At 41.9% G+C, this 23,567-nt stretch overlaps 2 protein-coding genes across 3 annotated transcripts in view; one reads left to right on the top strand and one right to left on the bottom strand.

Moving 5' to 3' along the window:
* The window catches only part of RTF1 (RTF1 homolog, Paf1/RNA polymerase II complex component), a 43,349-nt gene extending 41,340 nt beyond the window's left edge, over positions 1–2,009 (bottom strand). The window contains exon 1 of one of the 2 annotated variants that reach the window (XM_033108960.1): positions 1,813–2,009. In XM_033108960.1, coding sequence (XP_032964851.1) covers positions 1,813–2,007 — 195 coding nt within the window. In that variant the 5' untranslated portion in view covers positions 2,008–2,009. The remainder of the gene's footprint in view (positions 1–1,812) is intronic. The other variant, XM_033108961.1, reaches the window with a different exon arrangement.
* A 156-nt stretch (positions 2,010–2,165) lies between these two features.
* Positions 2,166–22,977, top strand: NDUFAF1 (NADH:ubiquinone oxidoreductase complex assembly factor 1). Its single transcript, XM_033109457.1, has 7 exons — positions 2,166–2,556; positions 5,720–5,890; positions 8,243–8,553; positions 14,099–14,750; positions 18,171–18,356; positions 20,781–20,855; positions 21,398–22,977. The coding sequence occupies exons 4-7, from the start codon at positions 14,175–14,177 to the stop codon at positions 21,545–21,547; spliced, it is 987 nt and encodes a 328-aa protein (XP_032965348.1). The 5' UTR covers positions 2,166–2,556; positions 5,720–5,890; positions 8,243–8,553; positions 14,099–14,174; the 3' UTR covers positions 21,548–22,977.
* The last annotated feature ends 590 nt before the right edge of the window (positions 22,978–23,567 follow it).

Genomic DNA, 23,567 nt, shown 5'->3' on the forward strand with positions numbered 1-23,567 from the left:
TTGCAATATGAAAAAGTAAAAGACTAACAGATTAATTGGAAAGAGTACATACGCCTTGTTGTTGTGCAGATTTGGGTTCAAATTCCAACTCTACCAATTACAAGTTGTGTAAATTTGATAAGTTACTTCTTCAATCTCCATTTTCCTCATATATAAAATGGGGAAAATCATACTTAACTTCATAATTTGAAAACTTGACAATTTAAATAAAGCACCTAATTAAGTGACTAGTTCACCCTAGGCACTATGTAAATTGTAGCCGATGTCATTATCGGAAATAACTACATTTCTAGATCAGAAAATAGTCAAAAACAAAAAAGTTCTAATTCTCCTAAGTGTCAGTCTAAAATTATCAACCAAACTTTTACAGTCAAGAATATATATTTTTTATATTTTTGCAAATTTCAAGAGCCTTTCATTGAGAATATTTTTAACTTACCTTTCAATCGTATCCCCAAACAAGATTTCTATCCCTTTGATACTTCTCCAAAGGCCCCATGACTTCCCCACCCCATACCATCATTTTCAAAATAACCCTCTTCAACACACCTCCAGCCCCTCCTCTTAAAGTCCTCCCCTTCCATGCCCCAATATTTTAGTCTTAAGACCTCTGGCCTAATACAAATGACGCCCAGGAAGCCACTACACAAAAGCTTTATTTGCAACTGCTTGTACCAACATTCTTACGTACAAATACTTGATCCTAACGATAGCACAATTATTGATAGATATACAAGGCTAATGTTATACCTAGATTTTACAGTTACGACCAAAGATATAGCTAGAAAACAGCATAGCCCATCCTAAAACTCAAATTTTCAGATTCCAAGTTCAGTACTCTCCCTACGCAACTTACAAAGCTACTACTCTTGTATATTCTTTGTATCATTTGTTCACAAAACACAGGGGAAAACCCTTTTTTGCATCACTAGAGCATTACTACAAAGACAGCTTCCTCCCTACAGTGCTTTTCTAGAGTATATAAACAGTTCAAGCAACCCCCCCAGGACATTGAGACCAAAAGTTACTTTCTACACTTCCTGCACAATCTTCAAGTAAGAAAGAATTCTGGGATGCTGCATGAAAACGGCTAAGAGATCTTAGTCTCAGTCCTTCCATATCGCCCTATGTACTGCTCCACTTCTGACCTCTTTCCTTCTTCTAAGAGTTTTCTTCAGTCTGATATCTCATCAGGGACCCTTCTCAACCACGAACGACCCTAGTTGCCAAAAAGATTCGTGCCCGCAGCTAAGTCTTCCTCGCTAAGCACCGCAGAGGGTCTCCGGAACATTTACGAATGCCCCTCCTCTCCGTCCACACTCCTTGTCTGAAAAACTTCATCTTCCAGAGTCCGCACCTTCTCGTCACCTACCCCCCCCAAACCCCAAAGCCCCACGCTCACCCCTTGCACCTCCTCCAAAACCTCCCAGCCTCTCAGGTTGGCCGGCGATACTTCCTACCTTTCCCGGCCCGGATCGTTTGGCCTGCAGCCCGCCGCACCAATCTGGTCCCGGTAGATGACGGACCCTTCCGATCCCCCGAACCCGAACCCGAGGCCCACCAGCCAGGTCCCTGCCCCGCCTCCCCGCCCAAGGCGCCAAGTCCTCGGGGCTCAATCTCCAGGCCCCGGCGGGACTCCATGGGTCCCGGGAGATGCAGGGAGGATAGGAAGGAGGCAGCAGCGGCGGTCAGGGAACGGGGCTGGCTAGGCACTCGGGTCGGGAGGCCCCGGGCCCGGCCGGCTCCCGGTTCCCGTGGCCCGGACTCAGCCCTCCCGCTCCGCCGGCCCGCGCCTCCGCGGCCTGCCCTCACCTGATCCAGGTTCTCGTCGCTGCCGCTGTCCTCCGTATCGGAGTCGATCACCACGCGGCCTTTCCGCTTCTTCACCATGGTGGTCCCCCGGCTCCCACGCCGGACGCCGCCCGGACTCCCCTCTAGCCCGCCTGCCAGTGGGACCGCCACTGCCGCCGCCACCGCCGCTCGACCCACACAAAGGCGACCGCGCATGCGCGGTCCGCTCCGCCCCTGGCCCCGCCCCCTCCCGGCGCACGCCGTTCGCTGGCGCTCGGCGCCCCGCCCTGCTCCGCCCCCGACGCAGCGTGGGAGGCGGGGCCCAGCACCGGGCTGGGTTCCCGGTAGCGGACCACTTTCTCTTTCCCCGCGAGGGCCTCTGGAAGGCTTGGGTGTGTCTCTGCTGCGGGGCCGAAGCTTAGTGGGCTGCCTACCTATGTCTTGGACTGGAGACGTAAGCATCCGGGTCCGCTCTGAGGAGCTTTTCAACTGTCCGATACTGATGGAGTGTGGAGGACGACGAGAGCTGCCCTCCTGGAAGACACAAGTCGCCTAGACCGCCCCAAGGGATGGAGGATGGGAGAAGCTTTCGTATCTCGGTGGTGCAAGTGACAACTGAGCTGGGACTTGAAGAATGCATCTGAGTTACCCAAAAGAAAAGTAAAGGGAAAGTTGTACCAAGCAGAAAACCGCGTGGGCAAAGGCCCAGCGATAAAAGTTGGGTTCAGGGAACTGAAAGTTCATTATGGCGGAACAGATGACATGGTGTGTGGGGATAAGGCTGCGGAGGGACACGGTGGCCACATCATTCAGAGCCTAATAAGCTATATTAGAAAGTATTGAGAGATTTAAAACTGAAGAACATAATTAGATTTGTGTTTTAAAAAGATTACTCTGCCTGTAGTGTGGCAAACGCATTAGAAGGGGGGAAGACTAAGGGCAGGGAGACCATTGAGGCTGTTGGTGTCATTTTAACAAGAGATGATGGTGTCCTGAACTAAGGAAGAAGCAGTGGAAATAGAAGTGGATGGATAATTCGGAATGTAGAATTACCAGGACTTGGAGATTAGTTGGGAGAGGGATAAGGTGAGCTCCCAGACACAAATGACACTCAGATTCTGCCATAGGAAGCTGGTGGTCAGTGGGCCCTTGGCTGAGACAAAGAACACAGGTGGAGGAGAGGTTTAGGAAGTGGATGTATGTGGGAAATAAGTTCAGTTTTATGCCTGTTGAGCTTGAGGTCAGCTCATAAAAAGGGCAGCTCCAGAAGTGATTTCTCTCTGGGATTTGGAATACAGGGTAGAGAGCATAAGCAATAACAACTTGAAACTGTTCTCAAAACTTTGGAGTCCATTAATTCTTTATTCTGGTAATGAACTTGGGAGTTAGACCCCAGTCTCTCCTAGGCATTACTGGGCACAGGCGGGCTGATCTCAAATCAGGCCCAGAGTTCTTGGTCTCTGGCTCCTTTTTTCTTTTCCCCCTTTACTGTGTAAATTATATTTTCTCCAGCAGGTTTACAATACATATCACAAATGTGCATGCCTTAAAATAGTAATAAAAGAAAATATCGCATCATACATAGAGAAACTCCTGGGGAAATAAATACATACCTAGGTATCCAGTTCGCTACCAGTTATCTTGAATAGGTGTTCATCATTCAGGTAGAAAAAACAACCTAAATAAGGCGCAGCTATCTTTTTACTCCAAAGGAGTTTTCCTAAGATATAACCCCTAGACTTCTCTCCCAAAACAATATCCTTGGAACTGAGAACATGGCCAAGATGATCCAAAACGACCAGGCCAGCTCCCCCATTTCTAGCCACCCTGAAGCCGGGTGCCCTTCTGTGAGGCAGGGTCCTCCTTTTGATGACCTGATTATCTCTATTAATTGGTTCAGAGTCTGAAAACTGGGTCAGATCTGAGAGTGGACAAAGGATGATCACTTTTTATTGGGGCAACTGCCCTCAGCCCCCTGATCAGCCAACTTTGATTTCTCCTGATTCAAAGTTGGAGAGCACCCTTGGCTATCCATCTATTTTGTCCTTGGGGATGCTATGTTCTGTTAACCATCTCCATAATTCTCTGAGGGTCAGGCCTCCTTGGTTGTCTTTCTGAGCTCTCCACTCATAATAATTGCATCTACCTGGCTTCTGGCAGTTAAGTGCTGCCACCTGACCGCCTGTGTCAAGGTCCTGTCACCCCATGACTGTGGTTAGCTGAGTTTTGTAACAACTTCTACTGTCAGTCCTGTCCTACATAGGAGAACCACTACTGAACTTTCAGGGATGCCTGTGCACCTTTTACCTTCACATTCCTGATGGCCTTGGTAAATGGAATATCCTGTTGGTCTTCCCATGGAACAATCATTTGGGGGGATTTCTGATCTTATATAGTAGATCCACTTTGTACTTCTCAGCTTTTCAATCCCGTCCTACACCATGTGCTTTGGCAACTCTGGCTTTTTTTTTTTTTTAACTTCATGTGGGCTGTAGAGTTTTCCATGCTTTAAGAGTCATTCTAGTAGCAAATCTGCACCATTTCCTGGGTCCTCAGCAGAGTGATAATTTCTGTGGCCCAGGAGAGTGCTCCCAATCAATAAACACTCCTTAATCCAATTTTACAATTTGGTCCCCTTAATTAAGCACTCTCAGAATCCAGTGTTTTGCTACTCTTCCAGCTTTTGCTATTATGTGCTTAGCTAGTTCTTGCAGCACCTTTAGGGTATAGTCCCTTTCCTCCCTTATCAGGTTCAATCTGTCCCCCACTGGGTTATGTAATGTTTTAATACTAGTTATTGGCCTATCCAGGAGGGAGGTAAAGGCAGATGCGGTCTTATTTGGTACAGGCCTCTGCACTGTCTAATAGCAAGATGGGAGAGCTGCATGGTGAGCCATTTCTGCAGGTTCAGAGGGCTCAGGAGGGTGATCATTCAAGATCTTCAGTGGCATCAATCATAACCCCAACCCAAATGTCTGTCTGGTCCCATTATTTCCCAACTAGGGCCTTGGCTTAGATGACCTGCCTGGCTTGGAAGTAAAACCTTATTAGAGCTCAGACTATTCTGATCATTGTCCAGGGCCTCAGTTTCCCCTGCCATCCCACTGCAGGTGTTGAAGCCCTCTTCATATGCAATTAAGGAGGCCCTCCGGCTTTCATACTTGGCTTTCAGTAACAGTCAGCCAATTCTACTATCATAGTTCCTATGCCCCACCCCCATATTTTTAAAATACCATCCCACCAGCTGGTACCTTCCTTTCCACCAGCATACTATCCCTATTCACCAACAATGCAATATTTAACAACTGGACCATCAGATCTTCATTGCTAGCTGTGTGCTGGGTAACCCAGCTTCTAAACATTATTTTATTACCTCCTTTCTCAGACCACTCTTGTGGCAGGTTGGGTGCTCCAAGAAGCAGACTCTGAGATGGAGTTTAGTGTGCAGAATGCTTATCAGGGAGTGTCCATGGGGTTGACAACTGTGGAAGGGAGAGATAGTGCATACCTGACTACAGAGTCAACTGATCACGTGGGTACTCTGAAGCTAAAATAGATGGTCAGAGTTGTCCCACATTTGGGCTGAAATGGCCAGGCCTTTATAGCCCACATATTGGTGGGGGATGGATTGGGGTTTACCTGCCTGGAGTCCACTAAGATGAGTCAAAGGAAAAGAATATGTCTGTGTCCAGATATTTATTAAAGTGTCATTAAAAATATCTGGCCTCAACACTGCAGATAGAAATATCCCCAAATATGGGTATACAATTCATTTTGTTTAATGGAAAATCTGCTTGAACACTGCCAGCTCTAAGTAGTTGACCCTCATTACTTCCTAGTCTGGATTGCAGGGTGGGCTTCCCCATCAGGAGGGACTGTCCTGGATAAATGGCCTTGGATCTCAAATCAGGCCCATTTTCTCTTGTAGGTGAATGAATGGTCATTCTGGTTTGTCATGTCTCCTCCTGTAAAGTTGCTTGGCATGAATGAATCTGAGTAATCCTCTGAGTAAAACAGATACAATCAAGTTACTGGACTGACAGCAGAGAACTAACCCTGGATCTATAGTGACACCACCATGACCCCAAATTCCCATGAGGTAATTTCCTTTTCTGAAACCATTTATTTCCTTTGCCAGGATCATACCCTGATCATCCTTAAACTCTGAAGGGACTCCATCAAGATATGAAACTGCTGAATCATATTAGCTTCTTGCCTGAACTATTACAATATTCTTTGCTGGCCTGTATCACTACAGCCCTACCTAAAAGTTTGCATGAAATTGTCCTTTGTTCGGACTCTGGAGGCAGTCCCCATTCTGTGTCTAAATTTGTGCAGGTTATTGTAGAACGTATGTAGTTTAAAGGATATAATAAAATCAGTACCTTCAAGGTTTTTATCTTCCTGTTGAAGAGAAAAAGGCTTGTACACACAAAATGACGAATGAGCAGTTTAGTCATGTTTATAATCTAGTTTTCATTTGAACATAATTTAGTGTCAGTGTATAGCATAAAGAATAGATACTGGCTGTCAGAAGGAGAGTATCATTTGAGATGGATGTATTAGGGAAAGCTTTTAAGGAGAACATGGGATTTAAGGTGTGTTCTGAATAGGTGCAGTCAATGTATCAATTAGGACCTATTGGTTGCAAGTGATATAAACCCAACACAGGTTAATTGAGGAAAAAGGAATTTATTAGTGCTTGCAAGTTGAGGAAAGACTAAATAGCCAAGCCATAGAAAGACAATAGATGTTCCTGGGCCTCAGGAACAACTAGAATTGGTAATATAAAGGCTCACTTAACCTTCTTTTATCCTCCTATTCCTGGCTCTCAGAACCTTTATTTTATCTTGCCTCAAACCGGTTTTCTTCACTATATTAGTAGGTAGCCCAGGAGCTCCACAAGAGCCACCAGGGTTAAAAACGCTCTTTTCCCATTATAGTTCGGAAAATCCCTCGTGCAGACCAAGTGCAGACCAAGTGCTTACCACTGAACCAATCAGTTGAACTGGGGAGAGTCATGTAAACACCTGAGATCAAACTTTTGGGATGCAGAAGAGGGAGGAATGATGAACAGAGAAAATATTAATACTATTTTTGAGGAGGAATGAGTAAGGTTTAGGCAGATAGCAACTTGGATGAGAAATTGAGGATAAGTATGAGTATTATAGATGGAGTAGGAGATTATGGAGGGTTTAGAATTTATATACTCGCATGTCTGGAGGCCAAAGGAATATGGTATTTAGCTCTGGGTGCCATATTTGAAAAATGAAAATAGACAAACTGTTCTGTCCAAAGTAAGGCAGTTAATAGATTGAATGTAAATTATAGAAGGGCAATAACTACTTGGGTTTCACTGGGTTTGGAAAGAAGGAGCAGAAGATCAAAGACAGCAAAGAGAGCTCAGTAAGATTTAGGGTTGTTGAGAGGAGGGCTTAAGAAGAGAAGCCAAAGATAGCCAATGATTTCCAGCTTAGAAGAACGTGGGCTTTTACAGAAACAGGGAAGATAAAAGGAGGAGTTAATATGGGTAAATATGATAGTTCAGTTTTAGACATACAGAATTTGAGATGCTGGTAGTATTACCCACTGCTGGAACTGCTATCAAGAGGTTGGAAATGTATGCTGGAGTTTAGGGAAGTAGATTGTCAAATTGTCTTTAGATGACTCATCTGAAAGAAAAGAGGGACGCACAGGCTGGGCTTTGGCGACCACCTTATTTAAGGTTGTGGGAAGAGAAAGAGGCAGTGAAAGTGGCAGCTAGGGAAGATGCCAGGAGGTAGGAGAACCAGGCAAGTGTAAATACTAGAAAAGTCAAAGCAGAATTTCAAGAAGGAATAGGTCATGGCGTGGAAACCAGTGATGGAGGAAAATTGGAAAAGGCCATTATATTTGGTGAGGTCTTTCAGAATCCTGGGAGAAGACCGGTATTAACTGCCAGAGGTTACAATTCATTCAAATTCATGCAGAGAGCTTAATTCCTGCCAGCGCCATGCTAGGTCCTGGGGACCCAAAGAACAGTGCAGTTCTGGACCCAAAAAGCTCACAGCGTGGTGGAAGAAGTGAGAAGTAAATGATTAATAATCAAGATACTATATTGAAAGTGCTTAAACAGAGGTGTGCACAAGCTATAGAAGCCCTGCGGAGTGGGCGACCCCACCGGGCGGGACTGGAAACGGCGGGTAGGACGGTTTGCTGTCCAGGAGCGTGGTGGGTTTCCAAAGATTCCGCGGGGGCAATTCCAGCAGAACCAGTCCTCTGAGATCATAGACAGCTCTCCGGCGGCTGCAGAATGATGGGGCACGAGGGGACCCTGGCGCCTCGGGGCGAAGGAGCGTTAGCAATATTTGGGTCCTATTTGAAAGATAAGGGATGGATATAGCAGCCCGAAGATGGGATGCGGGAAGAAGAGGCGACAAGCTTTCCTAAATTATTCTCCTTTCTCACATAGGGCAGAAAAAATTGTGGAAACCGGGCCTTTTTGGCAGCTAGTCGGATGAAAATCCTCAGGTATTCGGGTTTGGGGATCCTTGTTACTCCGTATACCCCGGCCTCCGTATTAGGCCGGAACTCTAGTATCATAATGCCTGTTAGGCACCGGACTGTAAAAGCAGATGGACATACACGGGAAAGGCGAGTACGGATAGGGAAAAGTTGGGGACCGGGACGCAGTCCACTCTTGAGCTCCGGCTGCGGAGACAAGCGGGCGCCTGGGGGCTGTTGGTGCGTCCGGGACGTGCCCCGGCGACGGAGCCTTAGCAGGTAAGGAATGAGCCGCTGCACGGCCGGGATTGCTGCCAGACTGGAATCGGGAGCTTCACGCCAGGGCTGTAGAGTTAGTTTTGACACATATCATGTTTCCCTGAAAATAAGACCTAGCCGGACCATCAGCTCTAATGCGTCTTTTGGAGCAAAAATTAATATAAAACCCGGTCTTATTTTACTATAATATAAGATCTGGTCTTATATATATAATATAATACCCGGTCTCATTTTACAATAAGACCCAGTCTTATATAAAACCTGGTCTCATTTTACTATAAAACACGGTCTTATATAATGTAAGACCGGGTCTTATATTAATTTTTGCTCCAAAAGACGCATTAGAGCTGATTGTCCGGCTAGGTCTTATTTTCGGGGAAACACGGTACTAGATGTATGACGTGGGGCAATTTTATCTTGGAACCTCGGTTTTCTGGTCTCTAATATGGAAATAATAATAGTACCTCCCTCAGGGTTGTTTAGGATAATAATAGTACCTCTCTCAGGGCTGTTGTGAGGAGTCAATGAAAATAACACTTAGAACAGTTTCTGACACATGATAAGCCTTGGGGTTTTTTGCTGCGTGCATTACTTCGCTGTCAAAACTCCTACCAACTTTGGGCGGGAATCATCTGTTAATGGGTTTTACTTTATTGGTTGGTAAAAATATGAACCAAAACATTTACAATTAATATTTTATTATTAGAGAAGTAACAACACTACTGAGGGTTTGGAAAATAGGCAATAAAAAATTATTACTCATAATCCCATCATCCTACATGTGACTTGAAGCCTTTTTTCTTCCCCCCAGAAAATATTTTTTTTCTGTACATTTTTATACTTGTAATGTTAGCACATAGCAAGTGTAATTCATCCTTATTTGCCTCTTAGTAGTGTAGCTTTACTAAGGGGTTTAGGAGAATAATTTTTTTGATTGCATAAATTCCATGTTATGGGTATATCATTTATTTTCCATATTTCTGTATATGTAGAGGTAAGATCATTTAAATACTATCAGTGAGGGAAATTTAAATATTACCTATGATTTCAGGACCTTAGATCAACTTTTTATTTTTCCTAATTTCTTTTCATTTTTAGTCCATGTGAAAACACTATTTACATGGTTTTCATTTATTCAGCAAACATTATGAAGCATCAGTTATGTTCAAACCATAATTCCTAATATTACGGAGATCAGGTCAGTTAGTTAGATAAAAGTAAGAGTCTAAAATTATGTGAGGACTGTGAGAGGTGTGCGCAGGTTCTCATGAGAATATGGAGGAAGAGCAATGTCAATGCCCTCCGCAGTGAGAGGTCACCAGGAACATGCCTATAGTTGAACAAGTTGGGTTTATTGCTCCTTGTAGTGAGGGAGAATACACACCATAGGAAACCATGGGGCATCTCAGTAAGAGGGTGTTAGAAGGCATGTAGTACAGACATGCGCCACTTAACAACAGATACACTCTGAGAAATGCACCGATAAGTGATTTTGTCGTTTGAACATCATAGAGTGCACTTACACAAATCTAGATGGAATTGCCTACTACACACCTAGCTATGTGGTAATAGCCTATTTCCTTTACACGACAAGCCTGTACAGCATGTGACTGTACAAAACAACACAAGATTAAATCAAGCACAAGAGAAATGATGCAATCAAGAGATGTGGTAAACACAAGATGTGAGAGGCTGTTGCTAGTGTAACACGGCACATTGTTTTACAGCAAACTTTTTTTTTTGCAAGTAGAAAGAGTTCACTCTAATGATAAAACGTATAATGAAGTACAAATTGGTATCACAAAATAGTCATGGGGATATGAAATACAGTATAGGGAATATCTATAATGTAAAGATTATGTAGGGTGTCAGATGGGTACTGAATTTATTGGAGGGATCACTTCATAGATTATATAAATGCCTTATCATTATACTGTATACCTGAAACTAATATAAAATGATACTGAAGGTCAACTATAATTAAATATATATATAGTCACGGGATGTGAAGCACAGTATAGGGAATATAGTCAATGGTACTGTAATCTATGTATGATGTCAGAGGGGTAGTGGACTTGCGGGCGTTATCACTTTGTGAGGGTTGTAAATGTCTAGTCATGTTGTTTTGTACACCTGAAACTAAAAAACAAAAACAAAACACCAACAAGGTAACAAAACTCATGAGATTAAAAAAAAGTATAGTATAGTAAATATATAAACCAACAAAATGCCCTGTTTCCTCAAAAATAAGACCTAGCCGGACAATCAGCTCTGATGCATCTTTTGGAGCAAAAATTACTATAAGAGCCAGCATTATATTATATTATTATATTATATTATATTATATTATATTATATTATATTATATTATATTATACGTGGTCTTATAGTAAAATAAGACTGGGTCTTGTATTAATTTTTGCTCCAAAAGACTCATTAGAGCTGGTTGTCCGGCTAGGTCTTATTTTCGGGGAAACACGGTAGCCATTTATTATCATTATTAAGTATTATGCATTGTATGTAATTGTATGCACTTTTATACAACTGGAAGCACAGTGGGTTTGTTTACATCAGCATCACTACAAACACGTGAGTAACGTGTTACACTATGACATTAGGATGGCTACGATGTCACTAGGCAATAGGAATTTTTCGGCTCCATTATAATCTTATCTTATAGGATGACCTTTGTACACTCAGTTTATTGTTGACTGAAACATCATTTGGCACGGGACTATATTGGATTTAGGCTTGTGTTAAGTAATTTTGGAGAAAGTAGTGAGGAGGTGGTCATTCTATGATTAGATATCTTAAATCTCACGTAGGAGAGAATCTTACCTGTCTAGAGTGAGGCTAATGCCATGACTGGTCAAGATACAGCAGTCACTCATATTAGCCAGGATAATAGAATGTGTGGCACTTTTGTGGTTTGAACAATGTTCTTTGTGTGTGTGTGTGTGTGTGTGTGTGTTCAGACAAGGTTCCAGTTGGTCTTAGTAGAACTGAGGGTGTTGCTCACAGATGTAAGGAGAAGGTAGGTCAGGGAGCTGGGCACTTTTTGGAGGGCCTTGTGTACCACTTTAGGAGTTTGAATTTCTGGAAGAAATTGCTGAGTTACTATAAGGGGAGTGCCGTCATATTTAGAAAACTCCCTGTTGCCGGGCAAAGGATGAATTGGGAGAGGGGGGAGAGGTCAGAGTCAGGGAGATGTATTAGACTTGGCTGCTTAAAGGATGGTGTTCTATGGGCCAACAACAAGGGCATCACCTGGGAGCTGGTTAGAAATGCAGAGTCTTGGGCCCCATCCTACACCTACTAAATCAGAATCTGTAACAAAATTCCCAGATGATTCATAGGCACTTTAAAGTTTGAGAAGCCCTTTGTTAGGGGAATTGTAATAGTCCTTGTAAGAAGCAATAAGGCCTTGAACCAAGACGCTAGTGATGGAGGTGGGGAAATGTGGAGATGTTATTTAACAAATATTAGAAGTCTTCTGCATGCCTGACACTATCCTGGGAGATGGAAGTACCATAATGAAGATAATCCCTCCCCTCAAGACACTTCCAGTCTGGTGGGGGAGACTGACAAGTGAACTGGTCAGTAAACTGTAGCAGGAAAAGTGTAAACCTGGGATGCAGTGAGACACATCCCCCGAGGCTCTTGGGGGATGTAATGGACATCTAAGCTGAGTCCCAAAGGATAAATTAGCCAGGCGAAATCGGTAGAGGGCACTCCTGGCCTAGGAGCAGTAATGGACCAAGGCCTGAAGGCCAGAGAGGGAGTACTGAGTGGCGCTTGTTGGACCGCAGGTGTTCTCTGATTGGAGCACAGAGTGGGGTGTGAGGAGGGGTGAGGTTGGAGAGATGAGCAGAGGCCAGACCTGGAGGAGTGTTGTACACCCTGTGGAGTAGGTTGGGCTTTATTCTCAAGACCGGGAGGGAGCCTCTGAAGGGTTTGAATCAGAGAAGATAAATGATGAGTTTTGTGTTTTAGGCCCTTCTAGATGCTGAGTAGAGGGAAGAAGTGGGGGTTTCAAGCCTGGAGGCAGGGAGCAGAGTGCAGTGGACTAGGAGAGAAGTGCTGGTCCACCGGCTGTGGGCAGTGAGGAAGGAGGGCATTCTGGGAGGATGACCTGTCCTGTGTTGTAGTGAAAGCAGTTAGGGTGTTATTTTGGTGCAGACTCTTAGGCCACTGAGGCAGGTGAGCTGGATTTTGGCATTTGGGGACCCCCCCTTTTTTTTTTAAATTACGTTTTCAGTGTTCTATTTAGTTTCTCACTGAGTGCCATATTCTGACTAGTGGGTGAGTGAGTGTTTTTTTCTCTCTCCTGGTCTTGGGCCAGGACAGGAGAAAGACAAAGAAATTGGCATTGCATATTTTATTTCCTTTTAGCAGGAGCTGGAACAGGTAGGAGGGGGGACTATTTAGCTTTCCTGGTTCTGGTAGCACTTCCTGCCAACACTCATTAAATGTTGCTCCTAAGAGCAAAGTTGTTTTGCTAGGGCTATAGAAGTTGTATTGCTAATGTTTTACATATAGAGAAGCAGTAGCGTCTCGTGGAAGGATTTAAGGCCAGGGTTCTAGTTATAGCTTCCATACTGATTAGCATTGTGAGCTTAGGCAAGTTACTTCACCTGGTATCTCTTTCCAAGAGAAAGGAAATATCTACCTGCCTTGTCTTATAGGAGCTGTATGTGCATTAAATGAGATAATGTGTCAGGGTGATTTGAGAATATTAAGAATGGTATTTAAATGTGGTGGTATTAGTGTTATTTATTTTCTATCTTTGAGGAGCTCAAATAGTGACTTATAGTCAAAGCTTTGTTACTCAAAGTGTGAGCCTTGGACTAGGAGCTTGTTGGACATGAAGAATCTTGCGGATCTTATCTGACTTAACTGGATCAGAGAACCCTTATAGCCATCATTCCATCTGAGCTTCAGAAGAATCCCTCGAGTAGGTAGGGGAGGTGTTAACACAGTCTTACCTCTGAGGAAATGGAGGCCTCAAAAGAGCAACTATTTTACCTGAGGTAACAGCTTTATTAGGGTTTGCCATATGAAATTGCCAATATTCACCATACATCCTACTAAGAGGGCAGAGCCAGGTGTCAAGTCTTAAGTTTTCTGACTCCACATAAAATGCACACTGTACTCCCTGTTTTTATAGATAAAGTGCTAACATGTCAGCTTAGGTCCTGGAGTGAATTCGTTGAATATTTTATTTTAGGAACCAATTATTTAAAAATCCAGCATAAAAATTTGTTTTAAAATTGACACAACCTTTGGAAACACATACTTGAATTATTTTGGGGTCGATTATAAACTCCAGGAGGGGGACCTGTGTTTATATTCATCTTGGTATTTTTTCACACAGCAGTGGGATGCATTACGTACAGTGCAAACCGTATTTGCTTCATAGTAGCCCTGGGTAAATGTTTATAGAATTAGAAAATAAGTTCATGAATTTCACAATGCATGATCCCTGTTGAATTTGAAATTGTATTCATTGCTACACTGGTAACTCTTCAATGTCTCTTCTGTTATAGGTGGAATTGGGCTATTTGCTGAAGCTTCTTTCCCTGATAGCCCAGGGAGAAATTTACATTTTGACTTTTTCTTACCATGGCTTTGGTTCACAAATTGCTGAATGGCACGTATATTCTCAGAAAATGCCCACAGCCAAGTGTTGCCTCGTGTCCATTTTTGAGTACTCGCGTTGCAGGCTATTGTTCCAAGAGTCTTGAGAAACCAGTGGCTACTCCCAGCAAAGGCTCCTCTCAGAGGAACACTGAAGAGACTTTGCAAGGACATCACCAGAGAGAAGTTGCTTTGGATATAACTTCTCCTGAGGAGAAGCCTGAAGTTAGTTTTGATAAAGCAATTACAGATGAAATAAAGGACCATTTTAGGCGGTTGAAGGATGAGATTGTGAATCATTGGATAGGGCCTGAAGGCCGCCCTCTGCAAGAGGTCTTGCTGGAACAAGCCAAGGTTGTCTGGCAGTTCCGTGGAAAAGAAGATTTGGACAAGTGGATAGTGACTTCGGATAAGACAATTGGAGGCAGAAGTGAAGTGTTCCTGAAAATGGGCAAGAATAACCAAAGTGCACTGCTGTATGGAACGCTGAGCTCTGAGGCCCCCCACGATGGGGAAAGTGGTCGCAGTGGGTACTGTGCAATGATGTCCAAGGTTCCCAGGGTAGGTGAGGCCCAGGAACCTGTTTTCTAGTGAACTGGGGTGAACTTCACTGTAGCCTGAACTATAGCAGAGAACTTTTGTTTCTGTAAATGAAAACATGTGGCATCTCATTTGCATATGGGGTTAAATAACTACTGGGCACAAGTGTAAAGTGGAAGCACAAGGGGATGTGGTTCCCGAGGAGGGACTGCTTGTTTCTGGGCATCACTTTGGGCCAGAGTGGGGCATTCCTATGTTCGAGGAGCCCTGAGAGGTTAAACATTTGAATAATGATCGGGGGAGTTTGCATCCCGTCTTCTGCAGGCCGCAGACCCTGTAACGGCCAGGGGTTCCTTAGAGTGGATGTATGGTCAGCCTGTCGCTTTTTTTTTTTTAACTTTTAATTTTAGAATGGTTTTCATTTTATAGAAAAAATTGCAAAGTAGTGTGGAGTTCCTGTATGCCCTCACCTAGCTTCTCCAATTGTTACCATCTTATATTGTACAGTGTATGTGTCACAAGAAACTAACATTGGTACATTACTATTAGCTAATTGGCAGACTTTATTTGGATTTCCCTAGTTTTTCACTAATATCCTTTTTCTGTTTTAGGATCCCGTCCAGGATACCACATTATAGCTAGTTGTCATTAGTCTCTAGTCTGTGACAATTTCTTAGTTTTTCCTTATTTTTCATGACGATTTGAGAAATACTGGTCACGTATTTTTGTAGAATGACCCTCGATTTGGGATTTTCTATTTTTTCTCCTGGCTAGACTGGGATTCTGGGTTTTTAGGAAAAATGCCACAGAGTAAAGTACGCTTCTCATCACGTCGGGTATATGCCAGCAACATGACTTATCATTGATGTGTTAACCTTGATCACCTGGCCAAGGTAGTGTTTGCCAGGTTCCTCCATTGTTACTTTTTTTTTCTTTTTTCTATACTCTGATCTTAGAAGCAAGTGACTAAATGTACCCTACTTTCAAGATGTAGGGTAGGGCTTGGGATTCAGTTCTATCTCCTGGAAGACATAGTATTTACATAAGTTATTTGGGGTTCTTCAGAAAGGAAGATTTGTTTCTTCCACATTTATTTATTCATTCAGTAATTTAGTATGGACTCACACTTTGAGTTATAATCCAATATTATTTATTTTGTTGCTCAAATTGTTCTAGCTTTGGCCATTGCGATCTCTTTTAGGTTTGCTCCTGTCCCTTTGATATGTTTTTGAGCACTTTTTGACACTACAAGATGTTCTAAACCCATCTTGTATTTTCCCTGTACCAACCCTAGAATTAGACATTTCTTGAAGGAGTCCTGGTTCCTTTTTTTGGAGAATGGTATCAGAAACCAAGATCTGGGCACTGAGGATGCTTGTTGCTACTGGGCTGATACTACGTCTAGGTAGCATATGTATACATCCATATGTATACATCTAGGACATCTCCTTGGACATAGCTAGGTAGCATATGTATACATACAGAAACACGTCTGTAATTATATCTGTATCTATATTAGCTAAATGTGAGTCCATACGAAGGCTCTGACTCTAATTTAGTATCATGTGGTTCAGGCTAGCCTTACCCCTCTAGCTTATCTGTAACTTCCCTGTGTAACGGTGGGAAACATGTTTCCCACCATTTAGTTATTAACTCAATCTCAGTATACGTGTAAAACAATTTTAGAATTTTTAACCTATAACCCTGAGAGAGACAATTTTACCAACTAGAATACAGTGTTTATGTATAGTTTCTTTTGTCTCTAGCCTTGCAGTTTCCAGTCAGAAAATTATTTTCCAAAATTACTTAGGTCAGTTCCTTTATCTCGCTTCTGGCCTATGGCTTTTTGCAAATTTGCTGACCAGGTGTTGTTTCAGGGCTGCTCTGGATAGGTTTCCATGCCTGCCCTTGGTCACAGCCCCCGGCTGTTTGCTTAGATATTGTGCTTTAAGGAGAAAGGCAAATGTTAGGAGTAGTATTAGGCTTCCCTCTCTCCAGATAATGATGAAAAAGAAAGGTATGTATTCTTTCAAAGGCAACAAACTATGCATACAAGATTTTTTTCCAGGCCTTGAAAATCCACAAGATGGCTTTGGTCAGTCCACAGGTGAAAATAATTCTGTGGCTAGATACTCACTGTGGAGTAATGAAAACGTTGATAACATTTAAGTGTATCCTGCCAGTCCTTGTGCTAATTACTTGATGTATGTTATCCCTTTTATTGCTCACAATTTTGTAAGGTATGATCATCCCAGTTTTACAGATGAGGAAACTGAGGCTTGGGGAGATTTAGTGATTTGTCCAAAGTTATATAGCTACTGTGTTTCCCCAAAAATGACCTAACCAGACCATCAGCTCTGATGCGTCTTTTGGAGCAAAAATTAATGTAAGACCGGGTGTAAGACCGGGTCCTCAGTTGGTTAGAGCGCGGTGCTCTTAACAAACAAGGTTGCGGGTTCGATCCCCGCATGGGCCACTGTGAGCTGCGCCCTCCACAACTAGATTTAAATAACGACTTGACGGGTCCTGGAAAAACACACTTGAAATAAATAAAAGTTTTTAAAAAGAAAAAGAACACAGATTTTGGAATTAAACAGCCCGGATTTATCACTTACTAGTTGAGTGCTCAGTTTCTTCACCTATTAGATGGAGCACAATGCTAGTAGCCATCTCCAGCTGTTGTGAGGATTGTTATGTATGTAAAATGCCTAATGTAAGTTTTCAATGGATGGTAGCTGTTATAAAATATCAATTTTAAAACTTGGGCTTTTTCATAGTTTTCTTTTTTTAAGATTTTTATTGGGGAAGGGGAACAGGACTTTATTGGGGAACAGTGTGTACTTCCAGGACTTTTTTCCAAGTCAAGTTGTTGTCCTTTCAGTCTTAGTTGTGGAGGGCGCAGCTCAGCTCCAAGTCCAGTTGCCGTTGCTAGTTGCAGGGGGCACAGCCCACCATCCCTTGCGGGAGTCGAGTTAAACTGGCAACCTTGTGGTTGAGAGTCCACTGGCCCATGTGAGAATTGAACCAGCAGCCTTCGGGTTAGGAGCATGGAGCTCTAACCGCCTGAGCCACCGGGCTGACCCCATAGTTTTCTAATTTATGAGAAAGCAGTTGCTATTAAGTTGCCCACTCAGGAGCCATAGGACCAAGGAAAGAAAGTACATACAGCAGTTCTTTTCCATTCAGTGACGCAAGCGAGTGCCTTCCTCATGTAAACACTGTCCTGGGCCAATAATGTCTTGAACATTACCTTAGAAACATGTAACTATATCAGTATTTTGTACTAAAATAAGAATCACCGGCTTTATCCGCCTCCTTATGGTGACAGAGCCCAAGGAGACAAATGGCTAGTGGATCCTTTCATTGCTACAAAAGGTGATGACTCACATTTTGCTAATAGTGGAAAATGAGGTGAAATTAACTTTCCTTTCTGTGCCTTAGGGCTCTTTTGAGAGAAAGAGGTCTTATGATTGGTCCCAATTCAACACTCTGTATCTCCGTGTCCGAGGAGATGGTCGGCCTTGGATGGTGAATATCAGGGAGGACACGGATATAATCCAGAGGAAGAATCAGATGTACAGTTACTTCATGTTCACCCGTGGGGGGCCCTACTGGCAGGAGGTCAAGGTAACAGCACAGTTTTTCCATGTATGAAGTCTTTTGAGATCACGATTACATTGTAGCTTTATTATTATTATTATTAGTTCCTCTAGGAAGGTGTGGGAAGGGAAAGAAAGAATAGGACCTAAGGAGGAGATTTACATAGTTGACTTTTTCTTTCATTAACATAAATGTTAACCAGGATATCAAATATTTTTGGTAAGGATATGGCTAGGCGCATGCTAACTCATGGGTATATCTCTGCTCTGTGCCCAAGTAGATGTTCCTTTTTAAGTATCTGCCATTATCACCTCTTCCACGCAACGCTACTGGTGTCCCTAGCTTAGTAGAAAGGCTCCCTTAAGAGGAATAAATACTTCATATTTTACAATCAAAATTTTTATTTCTTGATAGTATAAGGACATCTTATTTGGGAAATGAGAAGCAGTATTGAGAAGGTAAAAAAATGTTAACCTGGAGGAAAATAAGTGGAAAATCAGGGAGTGAGGGCCAAGTCAAGTGCCCATTCCTGTCTTCTGACTAGTGCAGGTTTTTAATCCATAAACTCAAAAGAAAACTCCCATACTGCTCATACTTAAATGTAAGGCTCATCCTTGGGTTCTTTGTTCCCTCATCCCACATCCAGTCTACTAGCGAATCCTGTCACCTCACTTCCAAAATAACACCCAGAATCTGACATTTCTGGCCATCTCTTCCACACTCACCCTAGTTCAGGCCTTTGGATTACTGCAGTAGCTTCTTTATGGATTTCCCTTTGTCCTCTTGCCTCCTTAAAATCCATTCCGCACACAGCAGCCAGAGTGAGCTTTCTAAAGCATAGCTCAGATCCCATTACTTCAGTGGTTTCCCCTTACAATTACGATGAAGTCCAAACTCCTTAACATGGCCTACCAGGCCTCCAGTACCTGACCTGTCTTCATCTTTCAGTCTCCTTTCCTACCTTTGTCCTCCCCATTGGTCCCTTTTCTGTGGGTCATACTCAACAAGCTCACGTCCATCTCAGACCCTTGGGACTTTGTGTTGTATCTCCTGGTGTGCTTTTCAGCCCGTATCTTCACCTGCTTCCTCTTTCCTGTCATTCACCTTTCAGCTCAAAAGTTGCTCAGAGGCCTTTCCTGGTCCATCTAGCTAGAGTTGCACCCTCTAATCCAGTCACTTTCAATAATACCACGCTGTTTAATTTTTTCAAATGACATCAATATGCAAACTTATTTTGTTCATTAATTGTCTGTTAATTGTCACTCTCTGTCCTGCTCCCCTGGAACATTAATTCTGTAAATTCTGAAAGCAGGGACCTTGTCTGTATGTTTGCTGTTTTCCTTGCACCTGAAATGGTGCCTGGCATAAACTAGGCTCTTGATACATATTTGTGCACTAATACATATAATTATTATATTTGTAACACTTGTATACAAGTAATATATATGTAATGAATTATTAAATAAAACAAATATTTAATTATAGAAAATTTGGAAAATGCAGAAAAGGAAAAAATATTTTGTAGAACCACTACCCAGAGATAAAATACTATTTTTATTTTAGTATGTACCTTCAGACTTTTATACGTTTTTTAATGAAAATGGCATTGTGCCCTTTTATAACATGTATATGCTGTTTTATAACATGTATTGTTCACTGAATTTTATATACAACTCTCTATTGAAATATATTTCTACATCGTTTTAAATAAATGCATATTTTATTATGTAAATAGACCACAATTTACTTAATCCATCCTCTATTGTTGTACATTTAGATTGTTTTCAGAGTTTTTCACTATTGTACCAAACACTGCGGTAAACATCTTGAATTATTTTCTTAGGATATATTCCTGGCTGTCAGCTAGGAGCCACTCTCTCACTAGAAGTTACCTCTATTCCTTGCCATTCAGTTCCCTCCATCTTCAAAGCCAGCAGAGAATCTTCCTCACCATCATTGAATCCCTCTCATGTGGCTAGTCTCTTTCACCAGTTCTGTTTATGGACTCAAGTGATTAAGTTAGGCCTACAGAGGATAATCTTCCCTATACTAAGGTCAACTGATTTAGGACCTTACTTCTGCAGTTTCTTCACAGCAGCACTTAGTGTTCAAATACCTGGAATAAGATGTGTACACCAGAAGGTGGAAATCTTGGGGGGCATCTTAGAATCCTACCACAATTGCCAGCTGCCCTCTAAAAGAGTTGTACTAATTTGCACTTCTACTAACAGTATACAGGTGTGCCTGTTTCTCCCCATCCCTATTTTTCTATTGGGTTTAATCTTTTCCTTAACTTATATGTCTGTGATCCAGTGACTAGCCACTTGTCATAACTGCACATACTAAATAATTTTAGAATTAAATCTAAACTGTTATTCTTTTATTATTGCAATTGCAAATGCTTCGGTTACTTACATTTCAGCTATGAAGTAAATGGTTTCTTTTTTTCAGATTCCTTTCTCCAAATTTTTCTTCTCTAATCAAGGAAGAATCCGGGATGCTCAGTACCAGCTTCTGCTTGACAAGGTAACATTTTCCTCTCCTTTCACTCAGAACTGTATTCTCTTTAGTGAAACACAACTCCTGTGAGGATGAGTTCGGTTCATTTTGAAGGCTGGCAAAATGAAAGGTGAAAATTCCTCCTCATGGCCACCCCTGTAATACCCAGACAGATGCTGACTCAGACCTATTCTTTGAGTCAAACCCTCATCCTGGAGAAATTTCATTATGGTCTTCTTTTCAGCATGCCTACATTTTATTTTAGCTTTAAAATAAAACAGTATTAAGAGTTCAAGAGAACGTCAAGGCCCTTCCGTTAGTCACCCACATTGTCCTCGTTAGTCATAAGTGGCCCTACATTAAAGGGAGAGAAGTAGAATGTGGAAAAAGCAGCTCTGTACTTCCTCTTATAATTTGCTATAGCATATGAGAACTATGGTATACTTGCTAAGGGCTGACAGTGTACAGAACCAGCTATAGTAATGACCTCATGGAATTTTAACATTCTAGGAACAACATCAGTACGTTAGAATATGTGATTTTGATAAATTTCTCTATTTTAAATTTAGATCTCTTCTATTGGATTCACCCTGGCTGATAAAGTGGATGGTCCATTCTTCCTAGAAATAGATTTTATTGGAGTGTTTACTGATCCAGCCCACACAGAGGAATTTGCCTATGAAAATTCTCCAGTGCTTAATCCAAGACTTTTTAAATAGGGATCACGTGGTGGTTTTGTATGCCTAAACTAAGGGTGGTAGTATCCACGATGACCCAGGCAAAATAAAGTATTTCTTCAATGGCATCCAATCAATGGCTGGTATGTATTCTCTAAGACAAAGCTAAATGCTGCTGCTAAGAGGTACCATATGGAGGGAAACAGCATGAAACCAGTTTCTAAGCTGTACCTTCACGTAAAGAATGCAGGTACTGCTGCAGAGGTGCTATGTAAATAACTGTTTTTGGTTAGAATGATTCCTGTTAGAAACAATTCCTACATGAGTAGGTGGTTTCCAAAGCAAGGAGTCTCTGAGACTGTTGATGGCCTTCTACCTCTCTATTCCTTATAGGTTTCTTCTGTTTTCTAATCCATCTTTGAGGAAAGGAGACTGCAGGAAAATAATAAGATAAAGAAACTGTGGAAGTCACCAAGAAAAGACATACCTACTCTTAGATAGCTTGGGCTGTTATAACAAATTACAATAGGCTAGGTGGTTTAAACGACAGACACTTAGTTCTTACAGTTCTGGAGCCTGGGAGGTCCAAGATCAAGATACCTGCACATGTGGGGTCTGGTGAGTATCCACTTCTTGGCTTGTAAACAGCTGCCTTCTCATGCTGTATCCTCACATGGTCTCTTTTTCTTACAAAGGCACTAATCCCATCCTGAGGGCTCCATTGTCACGACCAAATTACCTCCCAAAAGCCCCATCTCCCAAGTACCATCACATTGGGAATTAGTGTTTTCAATGTATGAATTTTGAGGTGACAAACATGTCCATAAACACCTACTTAGAGAGCTGGTCTGCCAAAGATGCATAATCCTTACCAGTTCTTGCTTTATAGTGACTTTTAAGGTAACCACTGGAGAAACTAAATCAGGTATTAGATTAATGTCCCCAAAGCTTCCCCAGTCAAAATTTTAAGTATTACAGAGATTGCATATACCAAAAATAAGACCTTGATTGACAGTTTAAATTGATCAATTCTTGTCATCTCAGAGGAGATAGGAAACTGTAACATAGTCAGTATCCTGAGAGCCAAGTTAAATAGAATATACAAAGGCTCATAGCTTTTCCATCATCTTGGCCTAATCTATTTTGTATATTTTCTTGTAATTATTATCTTTTTAACAGCTTTATTAAGGTATAATTTACATAAGTCTGCCTATTTTAAGTATACAATTCAGTGATTTTTAGTATATTTACAGAATTGTGTAGTCTTTACCACAAGCTAATTTTAGAACATTTCCATCAGCCTAAAAAGAAACCTCAGTACTCCTTTGTAGTCACTTATCATTCCCACCCCCAACCCCCAGTAACTACTAGATTAGTAATCTACTTTTTCTCTATAGGTTTATCTTCTTTGGATATTTCATTTAAATAGAATCATACAATATGTGATCTTTTGTGTCTGCCTTTTCACTTAGCATAGTTTTTGAGGTTCATCCATGTTGTACCATGTTGTCAGTACTTCATTCCTTTTTAGTGCATATTTTTTAATCCATCCATCCATTGATGGACAGCTGGATTTTTCTCCACTTTTTGGTCACTATTATACTGCTATAAATATTTGTGTACAAGTTTTTGTGTGGACGTGTTTTCATTTCTCTTGGGTATATATACCTAGGTATAGAACTGTTGGGTCATATAGTAGACATATATTTAAATTTTTAAAGAAACTACCAAACTGTTTTTCAAAGTAGTTGTATCATTTTACCATCCCAGTAGCAGTGTATTTGAACAGTTACCCTGAGGTTTCTTGATTGATCTGATCTCTGCCTCTTGATAGCAAAATCTGAATTTATTAAGCACCCAGGAGTATGTCATATTCTGTGGGTTCATATATGTATAACAAAAAGTATTAACAATTTATACAAAAGGACACGGTCATTTCCTCTTGGTGTGGGAGTGGGTGGTCAAGAAAGGATGCATGAGGGATGTAAGCACACTCTTGTTAATCTTAGCTGGTCACCTAAATCTTGGAAGCCAATTGTATTTATAAAGAATGAGTCTACCA

Source organism: Rhinolophus ferrumequinum, chromosome 6 (genome assembly GCF_004115265.2).
Source record: "Rhinolophus ferrumequinum isolate MPI-CBG mRhiFer1 chromosome 6, mRhiFer1_v1.p, whole genome shotgun sequence".
NCBI classification, from domain to species: Eukaryota; Metazoa; Chordata; class Mammalia; order Chiroptera; family Rhinolophidae; genus Rhinolophus; species Rhinolophus ferrumequinum.